The sequence below is a fragment of the Cygnus olor genome, chromosome 34 (genome assembly GCF_009769625.2).
Source record: "Cygnus olor isolate bCygOlo1 chromosome 34, bCygOlo1.pri.v2, whole genome shotgun sequence".
Lineage (NCBI taxonomy): Eukaryota > Metazoa > Chordata > Aves > Anseriformes > Anatidae > Cygnus > Cygnus olor.
In genome coordinates this window covers 352,827-374,144 of record NC_054091.1, presented here as the reverse complement: position 1 = coordinate 374,144, position 21,318 = coordinate 352,827, and the positions used below count along the sequence as shown (strand labels likewise).

Here is a 21,318-nt window from a genome sequence, read left to right as displayed (position 1 = left end):
TTGTGTCCCATGGGATTTGTGATGCACTCGATGACATCGCCGTGTCTGCCTGCCTGCCACCAGGCAGTCAGATCACTGCAGTAGGAATGGCGTCACAACCCACCTCCCAGCCATGTCACCGGAACCTTCCTCCCCCTCTCCCCTCTCCCCAGCTCCCAGCACTGCTGGGATGGTTTCCTGATAGTTCAGATGATGTAAAAATCCTAGAGTCCCAGCCACTTGTGCGTCTCTCTCCCAGTTATCCATGTGTACACGTGTAACTCTGTATATACATTTACATTTACTTGCACATATAGCTGTAGTTACAGCTGTGGCTATAGAAATATATATCACTGTACAGACAGAAAGATGTGAATATGCAGAATCACAGAATCACAGAATCACAGAAGGGGTTGGAAGGGACCTCAAAAGATCATCGGGTCCAATCCCCTTGCCAAAGCAGGTTCCTTAGAGCAGGCTACCCAGGTAGGCGTCCAGATGGGCCTTGAATATCTCCAGAGAAGGAGACTCCACAATCTCCCTGGGCAGCCTGTTCCAGTGCTCCGTCACCCTCACCGTGAAGAAGTTCTTTCGCATGTTGCTGTGGAACTTCCTGTGCTCTATCTTGTGGCCATTACCCCTTGTCCTGTCCCCACAAACCACTGAAAAGAGGTTGGCCAAATCCCTCTGTCTCCCACACCTTAGGTATTTATACACATTGATGAGATCCCCTCTCAGTCTTCTCCAGGCTGAACAGACCCAGGTCTCTCAGCCTTTCTTCATAGGGAAGATGCTTCAGGCCCCGTATCATCTTTGTGGCCCTCCGCCGGACTCTTTCCAGGAGATCCCTGTCTTTTTTGTACCGGGGAGCCCAGAACTGGACACAGGTACTGTTTGCTGGGCCATGTGCAACCAAGAAGGGAACTCCCAGTCCAGCCCTCGGTCCTTCACTGACCACTCTGGGGCTCTGATCCATGGTGAAGCCCAGAAAAGCAAGAGGCCTGTCAATGGAGAAGTTTCTTGGGTGTATTCCTGACATCAGCTTTGGAAGAGGCATGAAGAGGTATGGTGGAGATACCACTGCAGAGACAATGGGACTGTCACCAAGGCACATAAGATCTCAGGGCTTATCCAAATACAAGAAGCACAATGTGGAAGCCAAAAAAGAGCAGCAGTGAAAAGGCCACATCCTGCTGCTGGCCATGGCCATGGCTCCAGGGAAGCAGCAGCCCCAGCCCGAAAGCAGCAGAGAGGCAGAGCCCAGCGGGCAGTGAGGGGCAGCCCTGAGAGGCACCGGGGCTGCTCCTCCATGTGGCAGCTGGGCTCTTGGCCCTGAGCTCCTCCAGCATGCTGGGGCTGCTCCCCCAGCTCCAGCGCAGATGGGAAGAGATGGCAGCTGAGATCAATGAAGTTCTACTGGGTTATTTATTGTCTTTACCTGCACAGGAAGTATGGTTCTATATGATATAAATGGACTAGAAACAAACAAACAAACCAAATACATTTCATTATCAAATATAATTATTAAATCAAAATCAAAACTTTCAGAAAATTGTATAAAAGAAACTATTATGGTCCTAATAGGTTTTCAAAAGCTCTGAGTCCTCTAGGATTGTGAATCCATTATTAATGATGAAGAAGCATGTATCCAATTAGTTTTCTCACTGCATCCTTGAGCTCCTGGTTCCTCATGCTGTAGATGAGAGGGTTTGCTGCTGGAGGCAACCCCAAGTACAGAACTGCTATCATCAGGTCCAGGGATGGCGAGAAAAGGGAGGGGGGCTTCAGGTAGGCAAACACGCCTCTGCTGATAAACAGGGAAATGAAGGCCAGGTGAGGAAGGCACGTGGAAAAGGCTTTGTGCCGGCCATGCTCAGAGGGGATCCTCAGCAGAGCCCTGAAGATCTCCACGTAGGACACAACAATGAAAACAAAACACCCAAATGATAAACAGACACTGACTATGATGAGCCCAACCACCCTGAGAAATGACTCTGAGCAGGAAAGCTTGAGGATCTTGGGAATTTCACAAAAGAACTGGTCCAGAGTATAGCCTTGGCAGAGTGGCAGGGAAAATGTATTGGCAGTGTGCAGGACAGCACGGAGAAAGCCACTGCCCCACGCAGCTGCTGCCATCTGGGCACAAGCTCTGCTGCCCAGGAGGGTCGCATAGTGCAGGGGCTTGCAGATGACAATGTAGTGGTCGTAGGACATGATAGTAAGGACAGAAATTTCTGATGATATGAAGAAGAGAAAGACCTGTGCAGCACACCTGTCATAGGAGATGGCTCTGGTGTCCCAGAGGGAATTGGCCACGGCTTTGGGGAGAGTGGTGGAGATGCAGCCCAGGTCGAGGAGGGCGAGGTTGAGGAGGAAGAAGTACATAGTGGTGTTGAGGTGGTGGTCGCAGGCTACGGCTGTGAGGATGAGGCCGTTGCCCAGGAGGGCAGCCAGGTAGATGTCCAGGAAGAGCGCGAAGTGCAGAAGCTGCAGCTCCCGCGTGTCTGCAAATGCCAGCAGGAGGAACTTGGTGATGGAGCTGCTGTTGGACGTTTGCTGACAATGGACATTGTTGCCTGTTAAAGAGGAGAAGGCAGAACAAAGTCAGAACAGACTTCTCTGAGGAAAACCTATTGGAATTCTTAGATCACCCCCAGCCTGAGCCTCTCTTTGCAAAGAACCTTTATGCAGCTCTCTTGAGCTCAAGATGATGCTAGCTGAGAGTGGCACTGGGAGTAGGGGCTGCTGTGGAGTACTTCCTGCTGTGCATCGGGAGGGAAAAAGGGAAAACTCAAAACTCACAGGGAAAACTCAAGTTCATTCCACTTGTCAGATCCATGAGATTTGCAGTGCTGTTACAAAAAGCTCATGTGAAAGCACAGGCAAAGCTTCAGGGGGTTTGTTTGCTGTGTTTTATTCCATTTGCCCCTATAATCCTTAGGAGACATATTGTGTGGTTGAACTCCCTGAGATTTCCTGTGCACTCCTGGTGAAATCCTGTGGGTGCCAGGAGTCAAAGGGACTGTCCCTTGGTGAAGACTGAGCAGAGCAGCTCTGCCCAGCAGTCCTGTTCACAGCTGCCCTTTGTCACCCCTCTGTAAGCTGCAGGACCATCCCACTCAGGTGTTTCCATGAGAAGAAACTGGAGACAGCTGAGAGCAGAGAAGCCCCAGTCCAAGTGCAGCTAGACAGCATCCTCACCTTGTCTCTGGGTGAAGCTCTGAGGCAGACTGCGGTTGGGAGCTTCTCTTCATCTGGGCTCTGCCTGCTGTGCTGGCCATGCCTGCCCCACAGCCCATGGGCTGCAGTGAGGAGAGGAGGCCAGGGAGGGGCTGCTCCAGGGAAAGTCATCTGCACTGCAGGGCACAGCCGCGAGGTGCCCGAATCCCCCCTGCCACGGCATTTCTGGCAACAGCTCCTTCTGGCTGCCTGCCCCTCTCTCTGCTGCCTGCAGCTGTCCCTGCTGGGAGCTGCAGCTCTGCGCCCACCTCTTCTTTCCCCCTGCCCGTGCTCACAGACCCCATCCCACGCGGCTGTGCTCAGTGCTGCCCTGCAGCACCCTGCCACCCAGCAGGGCACGGCCAAGGGGCACCTCCATGGCTGCAGGAGCTACAGGGCAGCTGACAGAGAGCCCGGCACGGCCAGCCAGGGCAGGGTGTTCTGGGCTGACTGGGGGCACCTAGGTAATGGGAATGCCAAGGGGCTTCTGCCAGTCTTCCTCACCTCATAGTGCAATCCAGCAGGACTCTCAAAGCCTACTGCATTGCCCACTGCCCTCCCAGAAACAAGTCCCAGGAGGAGACCCTTCCAGGATGTGCAGCTGCATGGCCCTGCAGCCAGAGACTTACCGTGTCAAGGGCTGTGCAGATTTCTCCTGCAATCAGCTCTCGGCATCCTCCCACTCCCAACTGCCTCCAAGCCCTCTCTCCTTCTCTCCTCTCTGCGTCTCTGCTGCGATCAGAGCCCCCAGCCCTGCTGCGCTGTGCAGAGGAGCTGCTCCTGGGCAGAGCTGTCTCTCTGCACCAGGGCCCTCTTGCCAGGAGCTCTCTCTGTCCCAGGAGCCCGGCCCAGCTCAGCAGCAGAGGCCCAGCCCAAGGCATAGGAATCACCCCTCTGGTGGCTTTGGGGATGAGCCCATGAACCTCAGACACTGAGAGCAAACTGAAGAAATCTCTCAAGAAGTCGATGTCAGATGCAAGTTTCCTGCAGTGTTCCCCGAGGGCCAGGACTGACATAGCCTCCCTTGGAGCTCGTTAGAGCAGAACATTGGAGGCAGTGAGGACAAGGAGACAAAGGCAATGTGAAGGTGACACTGATGTGTAGACAAATTGGATGTGTTTCACCAAGCACAAGGGCTGAGCCTTGATCCCCGGCCCCTGGAAATGGGAGATCCTTTCCCTTCACACCTTGCTCAGGGCTCTTCCTGGGGCAGTAGGAGATGGGGATGTCTATGGACAAGTGCTGGAGAATGGTACGACTCCTGCCTGGTTCATGGGAGGGGGCAAGGAGGCAATGAGGCCCTGGTGCTTTAACGATAAGCTGTCTCCTCATAGGCCTCAGTGGCAGAGACCACAGCCATAGCCATGGACACAAGGACCTGGGTCCTGCTGGGACTTTCAGCCTTGTCAATGTCCTTGATCCTCTCCACACCAGGATATCCTAGGGACTCCTAGACCTTCACCTCTTTCCCAGCTGGCTGTAGACCCTTGTCTGTGTCATGTCACACCGGATCTGAGCTGAGTAAGATGACTCAGATTTTCTTGGTGGCCATGTTCCTTGTAAGACAGCTCTGTAGGAAGCTGGCCTCGTTCCTGGTGAGCAGGCACCGCTGCTCTACGGCATCCCTCGTGGTGCCCAGGCCCTCCTCCTCCTGGGCACTGCTCACTCAGCATGGTCCCAGTCTGCCCTGATGCATGGGGTTCTTCTTCTTCTGTTGCAGGACTAGGCTCTTCTTGTAAATGTCAAGAGGTTTCGGTAGGCAACATCCTACTGTTTCTCAGGGTTCCCCTGGACAGATGCTCCATTGTGTCAGCTGTTAATGTCTGTAGGCAGAGGGCTCACCCTGATTGTGCTGTCTCTCACAAGATAGCAGCATCAGAAGTTGCAGGAGAATTTGGACAATACAGGAGTAACTAGTTGAACGGAATTGCAGCACAGACTCACAGAAGGCTAGAGCATGGAAGGCACCTTTTCTGTGCTTCCTTCTCATGCCTTCTGTCATTTTGTTTGGAGCTTTGTCCTAAATGTTGCAAGGCTTTGCAGGGACAAAATTAGAAGGGCCAAAGCCTAACCGGAGATCAGTCTGGCTGTTACCATCAAAGACAATAAAAATGTTTTTATAAATACACAAGAAGGGGAGGATTAAGGAGAATCTTCATACTTTATTGGATGTGGAGAGAAACATTTTGAGAAGAGATGAAGAAAAGACTGAGATATTTAATGCCTTCTATGCCTCTGCCTTTAGCAGCAAGACCACTTGTTCCCCTGGTACTCAGCCCCTGAGCTGGTAGATAGGGACAGGGAGCTGACAAAAGGGTAACACTTTTCACAACTACTTCACTCTCCCTTTCTCCTTCACCTCCCCTTTCTCTTCCAGGCTAGTTACAATAGCTCTTCAAAGCTTTGAATATCCCTGGGATGGTCAATCCAGCATGTTCCTATTGTGATGTCTCCTGAATGTATTTCAGCTTTTGTTTAAGGTTAAACAAGTACTTGAGAATGCCATCCAGAAGTCTGCCCCAAGGCAGGAGATTTAGTAGGGGCTAGGAGCATGGGAGGATACTGGCAGGCCCCTAGAGCAGTGGGCACATCCAATGCTTTGGAACTTCACCCCTGAGCAAGTGCAGAATCCTAAAAAATTGGTGAAATGCATGAAAAAGTCTTGTGAAAAGACACAAATCACTGCAACATGCTGGGGCTTTTCCTAAGTATAGAAGACACAGTCAATACTACTCCAAGTCCAGTGACAGGCCCTACCGCCACTCCAACCTGTGTGACAGTCCCTGCAGCCACTCCAACTCCTCTGAAAGGCCCTGCAGCCACAACAACTCCTGGGATGGGCCCTGCAGCCACTCCAACCCCTGTGACAGGCCCTGCAGCCACTCCAGCCCCTCTGATGGGCCCCATTGCTGTGCCAGAGAACCAACCTGTGCCACTATTGGTTGTTCCTATATGCAAGAGAAAACTATGGATGTAAAAAACTTTTTTCTTTCTTAGAAAGGAAAAAAACTCCTATGCAGACAAGAAAGGAGGAAGAAGACAAGGAATGCTTCAACAAAGTTGGGCCATCAAGGAAGAAGGAGGGCAAAAAGGAAGAGATCAGAATGGCATCAGTAACCACAAGACCCTTATCCCAGGGTGAGCTATGAGACTTGCGAAAAAATTTCAGTCATCATTTAGATGAGCACACTGTCACTTGGCTGCTCCAGTGCTGGGAGAACAGGGCCAATAGCCTGGAATTAGAGGGCAGGGAAGCCAAGCAGCTGGGATCCCCCTCTAGGGAAGGGGTGACTGACAAAGCAATTGGCTCTACCATTTACCATGGACTGACCCAGACTGCCCTGGAATGGGGGAAGCTCCTGAACACCTGCAATACCTTGGTGACATCATCATGTGGGGCAACAGAGCAGAAGAAGTATTTGAGAAAGGGAAAGAAATAATCCAAATCCCTCTGAAAGCTGGTTTTACCCTAAAACAAATGTCAAGGGACCGCAACACTGGATCCCGATGCAGGCTGGCCAGGGTCGAGGGGACCACTCCTCGGGGATGGGATGGGCATCGATCACAGGGTAGTGAGCAATTGCACTGTGCATCACTTGCCTTGCAAACCTGATTTTTATTGTTGTGATTCTTGTTATTATTATTATTAATCTCTTCCTTTTCTGTCCTTTTAAACTGTCTTTATCTCAACCCATGAGCTTTACAGGTGTGGAGCTGCAGGGGCAGTTAGCTAACAGCTGTGTGGTGCTGAGCTGCCAGCTGGGTTAAACCACAACGTCATGTTTGACAACTGCACATCAATAGCACAAATCACACTTCTAAAATCAGTCTCTTCTGTGTTCAGTGAGGAGCAGTCAGTGGTTATTCCTGTCAACCTCAAACACTACACCCCAGCAGAGACCCTGCTGCCTTCAGGAGCTGTCAGCCCTGAGGCCTTGGAGACACCTCGAGGGAGCCCAATGGCACAGAGCAAGCAATGCCATGATCGGGTGCTGGGCTGCTGAGCTGGGCCGGGCTCCTGGGCCCAAGGGGAGCTCCTGGCAAGCGGGCAGCGCTGCAGAGAGACAGCTCTGCCCAGGAGCAGCTCCTCTGCACAGCGCAGTAGGGCTGGGGGCTCTGACCGCAGGTGGCACAGGGAGAGGAGAGGAGAGAGGGCTTGGAGGCAGCGAGGAGTGCAACAACAGAGGGCAGCGTGTGGCAGGACAGATCTGCAGCCTCTTGACACTGTGAGTCTCTGGCAGCAGGGCAATGCAGATGGGGTTGCCAGAGGGGTCTTCTACAGCTGGCACATCTGATCGTTGATAGCATCTCTCAGGGCGGCTCTTTTTGTTTCTCCAGCACAGAGTAGAAGATGCTTTAGAGAATGGCATCGGTGACTGGATTTTTCAAGAGAAAGACCAAGGCAGGTGCTACCCGAAGGGTAAGAATTTTTCTGCAGTCTGTGCTTGCAGATTCTTGCAGTGGAAGGCAGGCAGGTTTCATGGTAATGGGTTGTTGGGATTGTACAGGAGACTGAGACACCTAGAGCATTGCAATGGGATATGTATCAGCGATGAACTTCATGAAGTCCCTTTCCACACCTCAGCCCACAGACTGCACCAACACTATCTTTTTGGTCCTCTCAGGTTTTATCCTAGCTGATCTTTAGGAGCTGGAAACCCTCTGATGCCCAGGGCCCTGCCTTTGTGTCTTCCTGCCAGAACAGAACACACAGTATTTGCAATGAGCATGAGCAGTCTCCTCTGCAGGGAGAGCTGCAGCAGAGGAGGGTCTGCTGAGTGTCTGTCTGTCCCTCCCTGGCCTTGCCTCCCCTGGCAGCAGCACGGTGCCATTCCTCCTGGCTTCTCCACCTGGCCGTGCTGCTGCTGTTCTTGTTCCCAGGCTGGCTGGGGATGGGGGTTTCACATGCCCATGGAGTGAGCCCTCGGTGTGCTTGGGGGAAGGGGAGTATGGGGACAGGGTGGGGGGTCTGGAGATGTGCAATTTGAGCCTGGATTCCTCTGCTCTCAGCAGTGTTCAGATCCTGCTCAGGTGAAACTCTGATTGCAACTGCAATCAGCTCAAAGAGATACCAGCACAGGGCAGCTCAGACCAGCACTGATGGACAGACTGGCTGTCCTCCCTGAAGGACACTCTGCACTAAAGGGACAGTCCCTTTGCCTCCGAGGATCCACAGGATTTCACTTGGAGTGCAGTAGAAATGCCCAGGATTTCTGCCTCAGAAAAAGAACTTAAATGCTGGGAAGGTATCAATAACAAAAAATACAAAAAAATAAATCCCCAAAGTCCTGCTCGGCAATTGGTTGAACTGTGAGCAACAAAGGGGTAAGACTCTTTGATATCATTACTAAATTTTATCTGAGATTATCCCATGTTCCTCTTTACCTCTTGCTATACAGCAGGACTTCCTCCTCTGTTGTCTACAGCAGAGTCCCCTTCTCCCAGGGATACCCTCAGGCAACATGAATCAGAACTCCTGAAAGGGACCTGCCAATTGTCTGCCTGGAAGGGAACAAGCATTTTGGGGGCCTTAAGCTGAGAAATAGAGTTTTTCTCACTAAGTCTGCCATAACTTCTCAGATAAGTCTGCGGTAACTTGGCAGTGCTTTTTCTTCCTTGGGCAGGACCAAATGACCAGAAACAGCAAATGGCCAACAGCAGCTCAGTGAGCAAGTTCCTCTTCCTGCCATTCGCAGACACGCGGGAGCTGCAGCTCCTGCACTTTGTGCTCTTCCTGGGCATCTACCTGGCTGCCCTCCTGGGCAACGGCCTCATCCTCACCGCCATAACCTGCGACCACCGCCTCCACACCCCCATGTACTTCTTCCTCCTCAACCTCACCCTCCTCGACCTGGGCTGCATCTCCACCACTCTGCCCAAAGCCATGGCCAATTCCCTCTGGGACACCAGGGCCATCTCCTATGACGGGTGTATTGCACAGGTGTTTCTATTTGTACTTTTTATGTCCGTGGAATATTCCCTTCTCACCGTCATGGCCTACGACCGCTACGTTGCCATCTGCAAGCCCCTGCACTACGGGAGCCTCCTGGGCAGCAGAGCTTGTGCCCAGATGGCAGCAGCTGCCTGGGGCAGTGGGGTTCTCAATGCTGTCCTGCACACGGCCAATACATTTTCACTGCCCCTCTGCCAAGGCAATGCTGTGAACCAGTTCTTCTGTGAAATCTCCCAGATCCTCAAGCTCTCCTGCTCTGATGCCTACCTCAGGGAAGTCATGGCACTTGTGTTTAGCTTTTCTTTAGGCTTTGGTTGTTTTTTTTTCATTGTGGTGTCCTATGTGCAGATCTTCAGGGCTGTGCTGAGGATGCCTTCTGAGCGGGGCCAGCTCAAAGCCTTTTCCACATGCCTCCCTCACCTGGCCGTGGTCTCCCTCTTTGTCAGCACAATCATGTTTGCCTACCTGAAGCCCCCCTCCATCTCTTCCCCATCCCTGGACCATGTGGTGGCAGTTCTGTACTCAGTGGTTCCTCCAGCATTGAACCCCTTCATCTACAGCATGAGGAATAAGGGACTGAAACATGCCCTGTGGAAACTGATATCTTGAGGTGTTTCAGAAGAAATTATTTTTCAGTCATCTTCTGCAAATGACTCATAAAGCCACTTATTACAGGAAGAGCCAAAATTCTCTTCAATATTCTTTTTGTTTGTTTGTTTGTGTCTTTGAGTTTGTATTGTTAGTACCAGTATTTTTTAGTTTTAATTCAGCTGTTGCCCAATAAAATATCATTATTTGTCCCATTTCCAGTTCAGTATGTACATGTTGAGTGTATGTACTGAGATTCTGTACCTGAGGAGCCATGCTCTCTGTGAATTTAAACAAAACAAAGGAGCCTGCACTGCCTTCTTTGTCTGACGTCCTTCCTCTGAGACCTGGTCTGGCTCTGCAGGGACAGTGCCCGTGTGCAGGGGTGCAGAGGAAAAGAGTCCCATCCCAGCAGCACAGCCAGGGAGCACCAGTGCTTGGATCTGCAGGGGAAGTTTGAGCCCAGGAAACAGCAGTGAATGGAGCCTGCAGAGCATGAGCCTATCCCAGGTGGCCTGACCAGAGCTCAAGTGCTCGATCTGGTGTGAACAGGCAGAGGAGAGCTCTGTAGCCCCAGGGCATGCATCAGGCCCGGCAAAGGAGTCTGGCGAGTGATTCTTTGCAGCCCTGGGGCAATGGCAGTGACCCCATGAGCTGGGTCTGCCCCCCAGCCTGCCCAACACAGCCCTGCAGAGTGCCCCTGTGCCCCGGGTACCACAGCCCCCTCGCTCTGCAGAGCAGCACTGCCAGCTGCATCTGGGGCAGGGGCTTGGGCTGGGAGGGCGCCTCCCCTGAGTGTCTTCTAGGCCAGCTTCAGGCACATGGCTTCTGGACGTCAGCGTGATCTTCACTGTGTGGAAGGAGCTGAGAGACTGCCAACAGGCACGGGACTTGAACATTGCCTGCAAGGTCCCTCCTGCCCTAGCACCTCCCAGGACTGGCATAGAACTGGCTCCCATGCATCAGAGAGGCTGGGAGTCCGGCAGCAGTGCCATGGGCTTGAAGGATCACAGCCAGCTCACTTCTACCTGGCCAGATCCTTGCCCAAGAAGGGGATGTTTTGTAGGTATGGTATTATGAGGGCAGTGGTGCCCCAGAAGCTCTAAGTCCAGTAGGACACGAACGGCTGTTAAATGGCCTGTGAGTTGACTTCTTTCTGAAGTAGCCAACAGGTCATCCCTTGACTTCCGGCTGGGATCTGTGCCTTTAGGCTCACATCTGCTGGTGTCCATGATAGGCCAGCAGATGCACCTGCTTTGCACGTAGGTTGTAAGATCTTCTCTTCCTAATTACCTGGCAGGCCCCATAGAGGAAGAGGTCTTGGATAGCTGTTGTCATGTCAGAGGTTTCAGCTTTGCCTAATTCATCCTTCAGGGCTGCTTTCAGTTTTCTGCACAGAGGGGGCCACTGCCTCCCAGATGCCCGGGGGAACATAAAGCCTGCATGAGAGCCTGGAAGAAGTTACCCTGGGTCCACAGGAACCATTCTGGAACCAAAACTTGTAGGCAGGAAGCACACTTTTGTGGTGTTGCAGAGCTGCTGGGCACATTGTGCAGGGTGCTCCTACAGACCTTGGTGTCCTTCTCCATGCTGGCTTAGGAGTTGTTTCTTTCTCAGGAGTGGAGGAGCCAGCAGAGGTGAGACAGATACTCTGAGTTCATGAAAGCCATCAGAAAGCTGCCCCTAAGAAGGTGGCTGATATCAGGAAGTCAGGAAAGCCTGGCCAGCAGAGATGAGAGATTTGGGGGAGGGAAGAGGAGCTTGGATAGCAGAAGCTAACGATTTTGAAGAGGTAAGAATGTTCAGGTAATGTTGATCCCACCGTAAAGCTGACTTAAAGCAGTCATGTGAGGCCCTTAACCTATTTTATTCTGTAACATTAATCCCTAAACCTAAATGCTACTCCACACCCTGACAGGAATCCACTACTCTAACGTTTGACCACAATATACCTTGAAGCCAAACTTAGTCCATAGCCTTTTTCCATTATGCTTACACTCTTGCTCACCCTGATCCCTGCCCTTAACACTAGCATTAAAATGCTCTAGTTAACCCTAGTCTTCTTGCAGACCTAAACAAAACCCTAAACTACAGAGCTTGACCATACCCTAACCACAGACCTGACACCCCAAGCAGAACACCAAACACTTCCACTAGATTTTGCTTAATCTCTAACCCAGAAAAGTGAGCTCTAGTCCCCTAGTCCCTAATGCCATAAATGAACAACTAACACCCAAAGCCCCTGTTCCTGTGCATTAACTTCCTCATCTTCAACCCCTCTCCTAACCTTTAACTATAGGCGCTTGCCCCCTTGGGGCAGGGCAGGAACCGTGAGGTTGCTGTGCAGTCACATGGCATTCAAAGATGAATGTGAGGGGCCATGGATCTGATCAGCTTGTGGGCCACAAGGAGGAGATGGGTGGGAATGCTCTGATGAGCTCAGCTCTGCCTCAGGATCTCCTGCCCCAGCAGGAGGAATGTGACTGGGGCAGTGACTGTGAGGTCACTTCTGTCTCTGCAGTTGATAGGGCAGCAACAGGAACGTGTCACGGAAAGGGACTGTGAGGTCATTTCTGTCTGAAGTAGCTGACAGGTCACCCTTGACTTCTCCCTGGGATCTGTACTTTTGGGCTGACATCTGCCAGTGGCACTGGAAGGCCAGCAGAAGGCACCTGGTTGGCATGCTGACTGTGGGATCCCCTCTGCCTACATACCCAGGAGGACCCAGACAGAAAGAAGGCCCACATATGGGTTGTCCTGTCCCTTCTGCTTGAGTCCATGACTGGACAGCAGGAGGTACAAGGCTTGGGTGTGACCAGCCAAGAAGTGCAAGGCCAGCAACAGCCCCATTTCTTGAAAGATGCTGGTGAGGTGACTTCTGTCTGGTTGGCTGACAGGCAGCAAGTATGCTGATAGGTTGGGATGCCTACTTTAGGAGAGTTTTCAACCTTGATGAAGCTTTCTTTGGTAGTAGAGAAGAGCAGGACGAAAAAAAAAATGCAAATAACACACCACAAAGTGCATTTTGGAAGGTTGGAACTGGCCACAAGGAGGAAGAAATGCCCCCCACCATGACTTCATGTCCAAAGTGATACTGGGACATAAAGAAGTTATTGTTACAGCTAATTCATTTTCTGCTAGGAGAAATGACTGTGTTGTGAAGTGTGTGTGCCCAGGGGAGGGAGGGGACCCCAGAGATTCCTTCAGGCTGTTTCCCAGCAGGTTCCCCTGCAGCGCCAGGGCCATGTGCAGGGAGCCTGGTGGGGGGCAGAGCAAGGGAGGCCTTGGGCTGGGCCTCTGCTGCTGAGCAGGGCCAGGCTCCTGGGCCCAAGGGGAGCTCCTGGCAAGCGGGCAGCGCTGCAGAGAGCCAGCTCTGCCCAGGAGCAGCTCCTCTGCCCAGCGCAGCAGGGCTGGGGGCACTGCCTGCACAGACAGAGTGGGTAAAGGCAGGCAGAAGTGGCAGGATGCACAGAGCTCGCTGGGGGAGAACACTTGCCAGCCCTGAGCCCGGTAAGTGTCTGGCTGGAGGGCAATGCAGCCGCAGCTCCTGGAGGAAGGAGAAGCCGGGGGTGCAGGCAGGGGTGCCCAGGGCTGTGGTGCAGAGCAGGGTCCCTGCTGTGCCCCAGGGGCTGTGTGCCGGGGCAGGGCCTCTGCCGCCTGCCAGGCTCAGCACTCAGCCCGCCCGGGGGGCTGCCCAGGGTGCTGCAGGGAGAAGCTGCGGGTGGAAGAAGCCCCCCCGGCAGGGCAGGGTCCTGCTGCTGGCAGGAGGCTGCTGCCTGGGGCAGCCTGCTCACAGGTATACAGCACCCAGTGGCATTTCCCAGTTAAGTTTTCCACAAGAAAAGTCTAATTAGGAATATTCTGCCCTCTTGTCAGTTACCTACTCTACTGGATGGGGACAGGAAACAGGGAGAAATGGAAAAGGAGCTGTCAAATATGAGCACATTGGTGAGATTCCTGAACTGTGATACTGATGATCAGTAGGTTTGTGAGCTGCCCTGGAACTGCCTTCAGCCTCTCCTCTTCCTATCAATAGCAACAGCATCATCTTTGCTCAACCCATCCGGGCATTTCTACAGGTTCTTTTCCACCTGTAAACATGCACATGCAACTAGGCAGTCCCCTGCATACAGGCAGGTTGCCGAAGGGCAAAGATTACTGCACAGAGATTGGGTTGAGGCTGTGAGCAGAAACAGGAATAAGACTTGAGACAAGGAAACAGCTCCCAGAAATAAAACCTTCAGTCATCAGGGGTATGATCAAGGAATGAGAGGAAGGTAAATCATAAAACCTGTCACAGGGCTAATTCATCAGAAAACTCCATATTTTTCCATTCAGTAAAGACCCCTTCCTGTGAGCCTACCTCCTAGCTTCCTCTCACACCTAAAAAAAAAGTCGCTGCCCTCTTGGTCTTTCGAGCTGTGAGCTGCCCTGCAGGACTGAAATCTTTCCCATAGTATGCTTGTAATATCTGGAAGGCATAAGTAGTAGAAGAGATGCTAAATGCAAGGACATACTATTGGGCTGGTGAAATGAACGTTAGGTGTCCTTGGCAGGAGGTGTGGTGCTGAGACCTTGCTCAGGTACCTTGACAAAGGCTGGGCGTTGAGGAATCGGCAGTGGATTCCTCCTCTCTCAGCAGTGTCTGGCGTCTTTCTGGGTAACAGAAATGTGATTGTCCTCCATCTGCAAAAGCTGCACACTCAGGGCAGTTGGGAACAAGCCCAGCCAACTCCCCTCACCCTGCTCTGAGCCAAAGGGAATACTTTGCCTCTCAGGTCTCACAACCGTTCACAGTGAGTGCAGCAGAAATCCTCAGGATTTCTGAGTGTAGAGAACACTGCTTGGGCATGAAGAGAGGGAAAAGGATATGTAGAAAAAATTGCCCCTAAAACTCCTTTCTGTCAACTACATTCTGTAGCACTGGAATGCAGATGCTGACATGGCCTTCTGTGTAAGAAAGTATTTCATCTGACAAAATCTGAAAATAAAACCTTTCCCAGCTGCCACGTTCCCGTGTACTCACTGCACTGAGTAAGGACTTATTCCCTCAAGAGCCCAGGAGCAAAGGCCCCTGCTCCTCATGGTGCACTGAACCTTTAAAATGAAGCTCATGTGGTGAAGCTGAATGAAAGATTTCAGTAGAGAAAGGAAAAGCCTTTAAGTATGGCAGGAGGAGGGTCTACAAGGAATGGCATAGGGTTCACTCGGAGAAGCCTGTCCTAACTTTTCATTGTCTTTTACTACCTGTACAGATCCCCATACCCAGCAGGCAGCACATGTCCAACAGCAGCTCCATCAGCGAGTTCCTCCTCCTGCCATTCGCATACACGCAGGAGCTGCAGCTCCTGCACTTCGCGCTCTTCCTGGGCATCTACCTGGCTGCCCTCCTGGGCAATGGCCTCATCCTCACCGCTGTAGCCTGCGACCACCGCCTCCACACCCCCATGTACTTCTTCCTCCTCAACCTCGCCCTCCTCGACCTGGGATCCATCTCCATCACTCTCCCCAAAGCCATGGCCAATTCCCTCTGGAACACCGGGGCCATCTCCTATCAAGGATGTGCTCACAGATATTTCTGCTACTCATTTTCATTCCATCAGAGCTTTCCCTTCTCACCGTCATGGCCTACGACCGCTACATTGCCATCTGCAAGCCCCTGCACTACGGGAGCCTCCTGGGCAGCAGAGCTTGTGCCAAGATGGCAGCAGCTGCCTGGGGCAGTGGGGTTCTCAATGCTGTCCTGCACACTGCCAGTACATTTTCTCTGCCCCTCTGCCAAGGCAATGCTGTGAACCAGTTCTTCTGTGAAATTCCCCAGATCCTCAAGCTTTCCTGTACAGATGCCTACCTCAGGGAAGTTTGGGTGCTTCTGTTTAGTGCTTGTTTGACATCTGGATGTTTTGTTTTCATTGTTTTTTCCTACGTGCAGATCTTCAGGGCCGTGCTGAGGATGCCCTCTGAGCAGGGACGGCACAAAGCCTTTTCCACGTGCCTCCCTCACCTGGCTGTGGTCTCTCTTTTTCTCAGCACAGCCATTTTTGCCTACCTAAAGCCCCACTCCATCTCCTCCCCATCCTCTGACCTGGTGGTGGCAGTTCTGTACTCGGTCATGCCCCCAACACTGAACCCCCTCATCTACAGCTTGAGAAGCCAGGAGCTCAAGGGTGCCATTAGGCAAATGATTTCATGTATGTTTCTGAGTAGTGATAGATTTTCCCTCTTTCTACGCAAGTGACTTTCCTATCCCCATGAAGGCCTCATCCTTGTTTCATATGTATATTTTCATTGTTATCTTTAGTGTCATTAGCATTTATGTTCTTAGAGAAATGTTTGCAGATGTCTCATCTCTAATGAGGAATGACACTGCTCTGTTTACTCTGGAGGCTATAATATACTCTATAAATATGTCTTACAGTAGGTCAGCACTGACTGTTTTAGTATCTGCTTAATAAAACAGGATCTTAATAGTGCAGTCTGAACACTTCACTCTTCTTTCACAGCTTGTGCCAAAATCAGGGCTGTGCAGTTGCTCCCCGGCAGGCCTGTTGCTGCATGGATTTGGGAGAGACCAAGCATAGGATTTAGGAGCAACATGTTGGTGTCTAATGACAGCAGAGATGGTCACTGAGGTACATAGGCATGATTGTCCCTCATGGGGCAGGGCAGAGGACATCCTCCAGGACATAAATGTGAAGCTCCCTGGAGAGTCCATCAGCTATGTGCAGATCTTTAGGGCTGTGCTGAGGATGCCTTCTGAACATGAACGGCACAAAGCCTTCTCCACGTGCGTCCCTCTCCTCACCATGGTCTCCCTGTTTCTCAGGAGTGCCTTTTTTGCCTACCTGAAGTGCCCTTCCATCTTGTCACCATCCTTGGAACTGGTGATGGCTGTCCTGTACTCAGTGATGCTCCCAGCAGTGAACCCCCTCATGTACTGCACAAGGAACCAGGAGCTCAAGGAGAGACCATTTCTGCCATTAGGAAAGTGATGTCATGGATGTCAAGTGCTGTCAGGGATGGCATGGAGGGTCTGCAGGCCTCTTGGGGATCTGTTGCAGAAGAGAGCAGGGGACACAGCAGGGGACACTGACCTCTGTACGCTTGTGCCATGGAAGTCCCCATCTGTGGGGCTGAGCCCTCTGTGCCCCCAGGAGCTTCTGTGCCCGTCAGAGAGGCTGGGGCTGTGGTGGCAGTGCCCAGAGCCCTGCAGCAGCCTGTGGTGGGCACTGCCCTGGGGCCACTGCCACTGGGCTGGGATGAGGACCGGGAGGTGGGCAGAGATAAGGGAGGTGGGAGAACTGTGCTCAGGGTCTGTGTTGGGGGAATGGCCAGCCCTGTCAGCCTCTGTCCCGGCCCAGAGCCCTGCAGACCTGGAGCAGGGCTGTCTGCAGAGGCTCCCATGGGATGTGGCTGGGTCAGGGCAGGGGCCATGGGCTGGAGCAGGCTGCAAAGGCAGGAGGGCCATGGCAGGAAGGGACCCTGAGGGTGCCATTGGGATTGTAACACGGGGAGTTTGACCCAGCACTGAATGTGCACTGCCATGTGCGGTGCCTTGGCAGCACGGCTGTGGGAGCATGTGTGGGGCAGTGGGGCTGGGCTGCTGCAGGGACACAGTGTTCAGAGGGGCCACGAAGGAGCTGCCGGGGGGTGACAGCAAGGACAGGATCCAAAACAGAAATTTATGGTGGAGGTGGAGGTATGGTTTTAGCAAGGGCAGAGCTCACCTGGAAGTGGTGTTATCGAGAAAAGTCAAGAGCAAAGAGAAGAGCTTTTGCTGGAGCTAAGGCTCAGATTTCTCATCCAGCTCGCCCAGGGCTCGTCCTGAGCAAGGCGGCCACGAGCCCTGCCTGCCCTCCTGCCTGCCCCGTGCCGTCAGGTGGCTGTAGCAGAGGGGACCCACAGCCAGCCCCTCGATGGGGCTCTGCCAGCCCCTCACCCTCCCCTCTGCAGTGACGTCATTTCTGCCCAGGGGGCTCTCTGATGCGTGGGATGATGTCATAGTGCCTGCCGGCCAGCCCTTCTGAGGGCCAATCAGGCTGCTGCAGTGGCAGTGACCTCACTCCAGCCCCTCCCCACGGCCTGCCTCTCTGCTTCCTCTCTCCCCTGTCTGGACCCCGGGGACAAAAGTCGGTGTCACGCAGCAGCTTTGCAGTGGTGGCCTCCGTGGTGGTGTTGCCAGGGAGGACATCTGCCCCTGTGCCAAAAGGACCTACTACTGCCAAGATGCATTTGGTGTTTCAAGCTGTCAGTGGCAGAGGTCTTGCAAAGTCTTTCTGCAGTTGTGCCCAGGGACCTTCACTCCATGGGTCCTGGGCTGGGGCTTTCACTTCAGACGAACCTGCGTCAGTCGTGGCACAAGAAAGACGCCTCTTACAGCTGTGCTCTGCATCCTCCTTCATGGTAGGGCACCACTCGGTGTCCTTCGCTCTGCTCACAGTGTTTGTCTTAGCTCAGGGATGAACAGGATTAGATCTGCTTGAGTCTTCTGAGGCCCAATCCAAGGCCTATTGCCTGCTGCACCTACAGCACAATAACCATTACTTCTCCGTATTATGCAGATTGACCTGATGGGTCTGTTCATATTAATCCCTTTTAATTTCACTAGATGGAAGAGGACATATTCCCAGACTGGGGCAAGCTGCTGGGCTCTGCCACAGCCATTCAAAATCACCTGCTCTTGAGTCGTTCAGCCTGAGTTTATCACACATGGACCGAAACGATTTTTTGGGGGGTCTCAATGGCCATTTCAAGTGTAGTTAACTCCAGGAATCCACTGGCAAGTGTGCCAGGATGCATGGTGCCAGCCCACAGGAATCCCTCACAGAACCTATGGTCTTGTCCAGGCCATAGTCTCAAGTTCCCCTAGACTGCGGTGGCTGCCTTCCAATGATTATGACTTATGTTAGACTCCTAGAGCCATGGAGTCTTAGAATCATGTAGATTGGAAAAGACCTCTCAGATCATCAAGTTCCACCGTTAACCTAACACTGCCACGTCTACCACTAAACCTTGTCCCTAAGCACCACATCTGTATGTCTTGTGAATACCTCCAGAGATGACCACTCCACCACATCATCTCTGGGCAGCCTGTTCCAACGTATCACAACCCTTTCAGGGAAGACATTTTTCCCAATATCCAACCTAAACCTCCCCTGGTGCAACGCGAGGCCATTTCTTCTTGTCCTGTCGCTGAGCCGTGGGGGACACCACTTGTGACTGGCCGCCAATTGTATTTAACTCTGGGAAACAGAGTCAAAACCTTTGCTAAACCTTAAGCAGACAACATCCACAGCCTCTCCCTCATCCACTAAGTGCATCACCTTTTCATAGGAGAACAGGTTCGTCAAGCAGGACCTGCCTTCCATAAACCCATGCTGACTGGGCCTGATCACCTGTATGTTGTCCTGTATACGCAGTAGGATGGCACACATGATAATCTGCACCATAACCTTCCCCGGCACCAAAGTCAGACTGACAGGCTTGTAGTTCCCTGGGTCCTCCTTTGGGCCTTTCCTGTAGATGGGCGTCACATTTGCTAACCGACAGTTGACTGGGACCGCCTGCTTATCTTCCACCCACTCCAGAGACCTCCTAGACTATTTCCTCTCTGCTGTGTTGTCTTTCCAGCAGACATCTGGGAAGTTGAAGACCCCGACCAGACTGTAATTTCAGTACCCAAGTCAGTATCGGCCAGTGTGTGAGTGGCTCTAGGACACTGGATGCACTCCGCGCACTCCAGTCTTTGATTCAATAACCTGCAGTGCTCTAGGACAGAAGTCACTGAGTGCAAGCCAACATGTCAAAGCTCTTTTGTGTTTGTATAAAGCATTCCCATACTTCAAACTCACCTCTAGAAGAGTCCGAAACACTCCAGGCACTCATGATTGACATAAGCAATGGCAGAATTACTGAAGCCAGTTGCAAGGAGTCCCAGAAGTGCCTTTCCCTGATGACCAGCTCTGGAGAAGGACTTGGGTTGCTTAGCTTGGATGGAATGCCAGTGGATATTGGAAAGCAAGAGAACCAAGGCTTTGCACATCTCTGGGCCCCAAGGGCACATGCCACTCACGGAGGTTGCCTGGGTGACATGTGGCAGCGATAGCTCCTGCCGAGAGGCAAAACCCCTCTCTCAACAGAAGGGATGAGGAACAAAGCCTTCATCCCATTTGGCTGATCTCACAGTAATACCCAGGCGCAAAGCTGCCAGGCTGTCACCATGACTGTGGCAGTGTGCCGCTCTGTCAAGCAACTGGTAGCATTTCAGGGGAATCCAGCCCTACTGCTTATTCTGCAAATAAATGGCCACTTTTCTGACCCTGTCCGGCTTCTCATGCATTTGACACCACAAAGAAAATTGGTGTCTCCTTCCTAGGGAGGAATAACACCAAGCACCTGTACAGGCTGAGTAGAGGGGGAGGATCACCTCCCTTGGCTTGCTGGCAACACTCTTCCGAATGCACCCCAGGATCCCGTCGGCCTTCTTGGCCACAAGGGCACACTGCTGACTCATGCTCAGCCTGCTGTCCACCAGGACTTCCAGGTCCTTCTTTGCAGAGCTGCTCTCCAGCAGATCATTCCCGGCCTGTACTGGTACTGGGGGTTATTCCGCCCTAGGATGGAGACAGGACCCTGCACTTGCCCTTGTTGAACTTCATGGGGTTCCTCTCAGCCTATCTCTGCAGCATGTTCAGGCCCCTCTGAATGGCAGCACAGCCTTCTGGGGTATCAGCCAATCCTCCCAGCTTTGTGTCATCAGCAAAGTCGCTGAGGGTGCACTCTGTTACATCATCCACTTCATTGATGAGTAAGTTGAACAACAGAGAGGAACTTTGGCACGTCCCGTAGCCCTGTACACCCTGGCAGGGCAATTCCTGCTGCAGGAATCAGTCAGCACGGTGCTTAGAGAGGGCCAGTCAGTGTTTGCTTTGTCTGCTTCCAAGCGTGTTCCCCAGGAGGGACCCTGCTGCCATCCAGGAGCTGTGAGCCCTGGCACCCAAGGGCCATGTGCAGGGAGCCTGGTGGGGGGCAGAGCAAGGGAGGCCTTGGGCTGGGCCTCTGCTGCTGAGCAGGGCCAGGCTCCTGGGCCCAAGGGGAGCTCCTGGCAAGCGGGCAGCGCTGCAGAGAGCCAGCTCTGCCCAGGAGCAGCTCCTCTGCCCAGCGCAGCAGGGCTGGGGGCACTGCCTGCACAGACAGAGTGGGTAAAGGCGGGCAGAAGTGGCAGGATGCACAGAGCTCGCTGGGGGAGAACACTTGCCAGCCCTGAGCCCGGTAAGTGTCTGGCTGGAGGGCAATGCAGCTGCAGCTCCTGGAGGAAGGAGAAGCCGGGGGTGCAGGCAGGGGTGCCCAGGGCTGTGGTGCAGAGCAGGGTCCTTGCTGTGCCCCAGGGGCTGTGTGCCGGGGCAGGGCCTCTGCCGCCTGCCAGGCTCAGCACTCAGCCTGCCCGGGGAGCTGCCCAGGGCGCTGCGGGGAGAAGCTGCGGGTGGAAGGAGCCCCCCCGACAGGGCAGGGTCCTGCTGCTGGCGGGAGGCTGCTGCCTGGGGCAGCCTGCTCACAGATCCACAGCACCACCAGGGTGT

The 21,318-nt window shown here is 53.0% G+C and overlaps 3 protein-coding genes across 3 annotated transcripts; 2 read left to right on the top strand and 1 right to left on the bottom strand.

The window, feature by feature from the left end:
• Positions 1-1,605: 1,605 nt before the first annotated feature.
• Positions 1,606-2,193, bottom strand: LOC121062725 (olfactory receptor 14A16-like). The gene has a single exon (XM_040542896.1). It carries the CDS (start codon positions 2,191-2,193, stop codon positions 1,606-1,608), a length of 588 nt encoding a protein of 195 aa, XP_040398830.1.
• Positions 2,194-8,773: 6,580 nt separating this feature from the next.
• LOC121062753 (olfactory receptor 14C36-like) lies at positions 8,774-9,805 on the top strand. Its single transcript, XM_040542946.1, has one exon. The coding sequence runs from the start codon at positions 8,846-8,848 to the stop codon at positions 9,758-9,760; it is 915 nt and encodes a 304-aa protein (XP_040398880.1). The 5' UTR covers positions 8,774-8,845; the 3' UTR covers positions 9,761-9,805.
• A 5,557-nt stretch (positions 9,806-15,362) lies between these two features.
• LOC121062724 (olfactory receptor 14C36-like) lies at positions 15,363-15,977 on the top strand. The gene has a single exon (XM_040542895.1). It carries the CDS (start codon positions 15,363-15,365, stop codon positions 15,975-15,977), a length of 615 nt encoding a protein of 204 aa, XP_040398829.1.
• The last annotated feature ends 5,341 nt before the right edge of the window (positions 15,978-21,318 follow it).

Coding starts and splice junctions, on each gene's coding strand:
- LOC121062725 (XM_040542896.1), bottom strand. CDS start 2,193: ATGTCCTACGACCACTACATTGTCATCTGCAAGCCCCTGCACTATGCG.
- LOC121062753 (XM_040542946.1), top strand. CDS start 8,846: ATGGCCAACAGCAGCTCAGTGAGCAAGTTCCTCTTCCTGCCATTCGCA.
- LOC121062724 (XM_040542895.1), top strand. CDS start 15,363: ATGGCCTACGACCGCTACATTGCCATCTGCAAGCCCCTGCACTACGGG.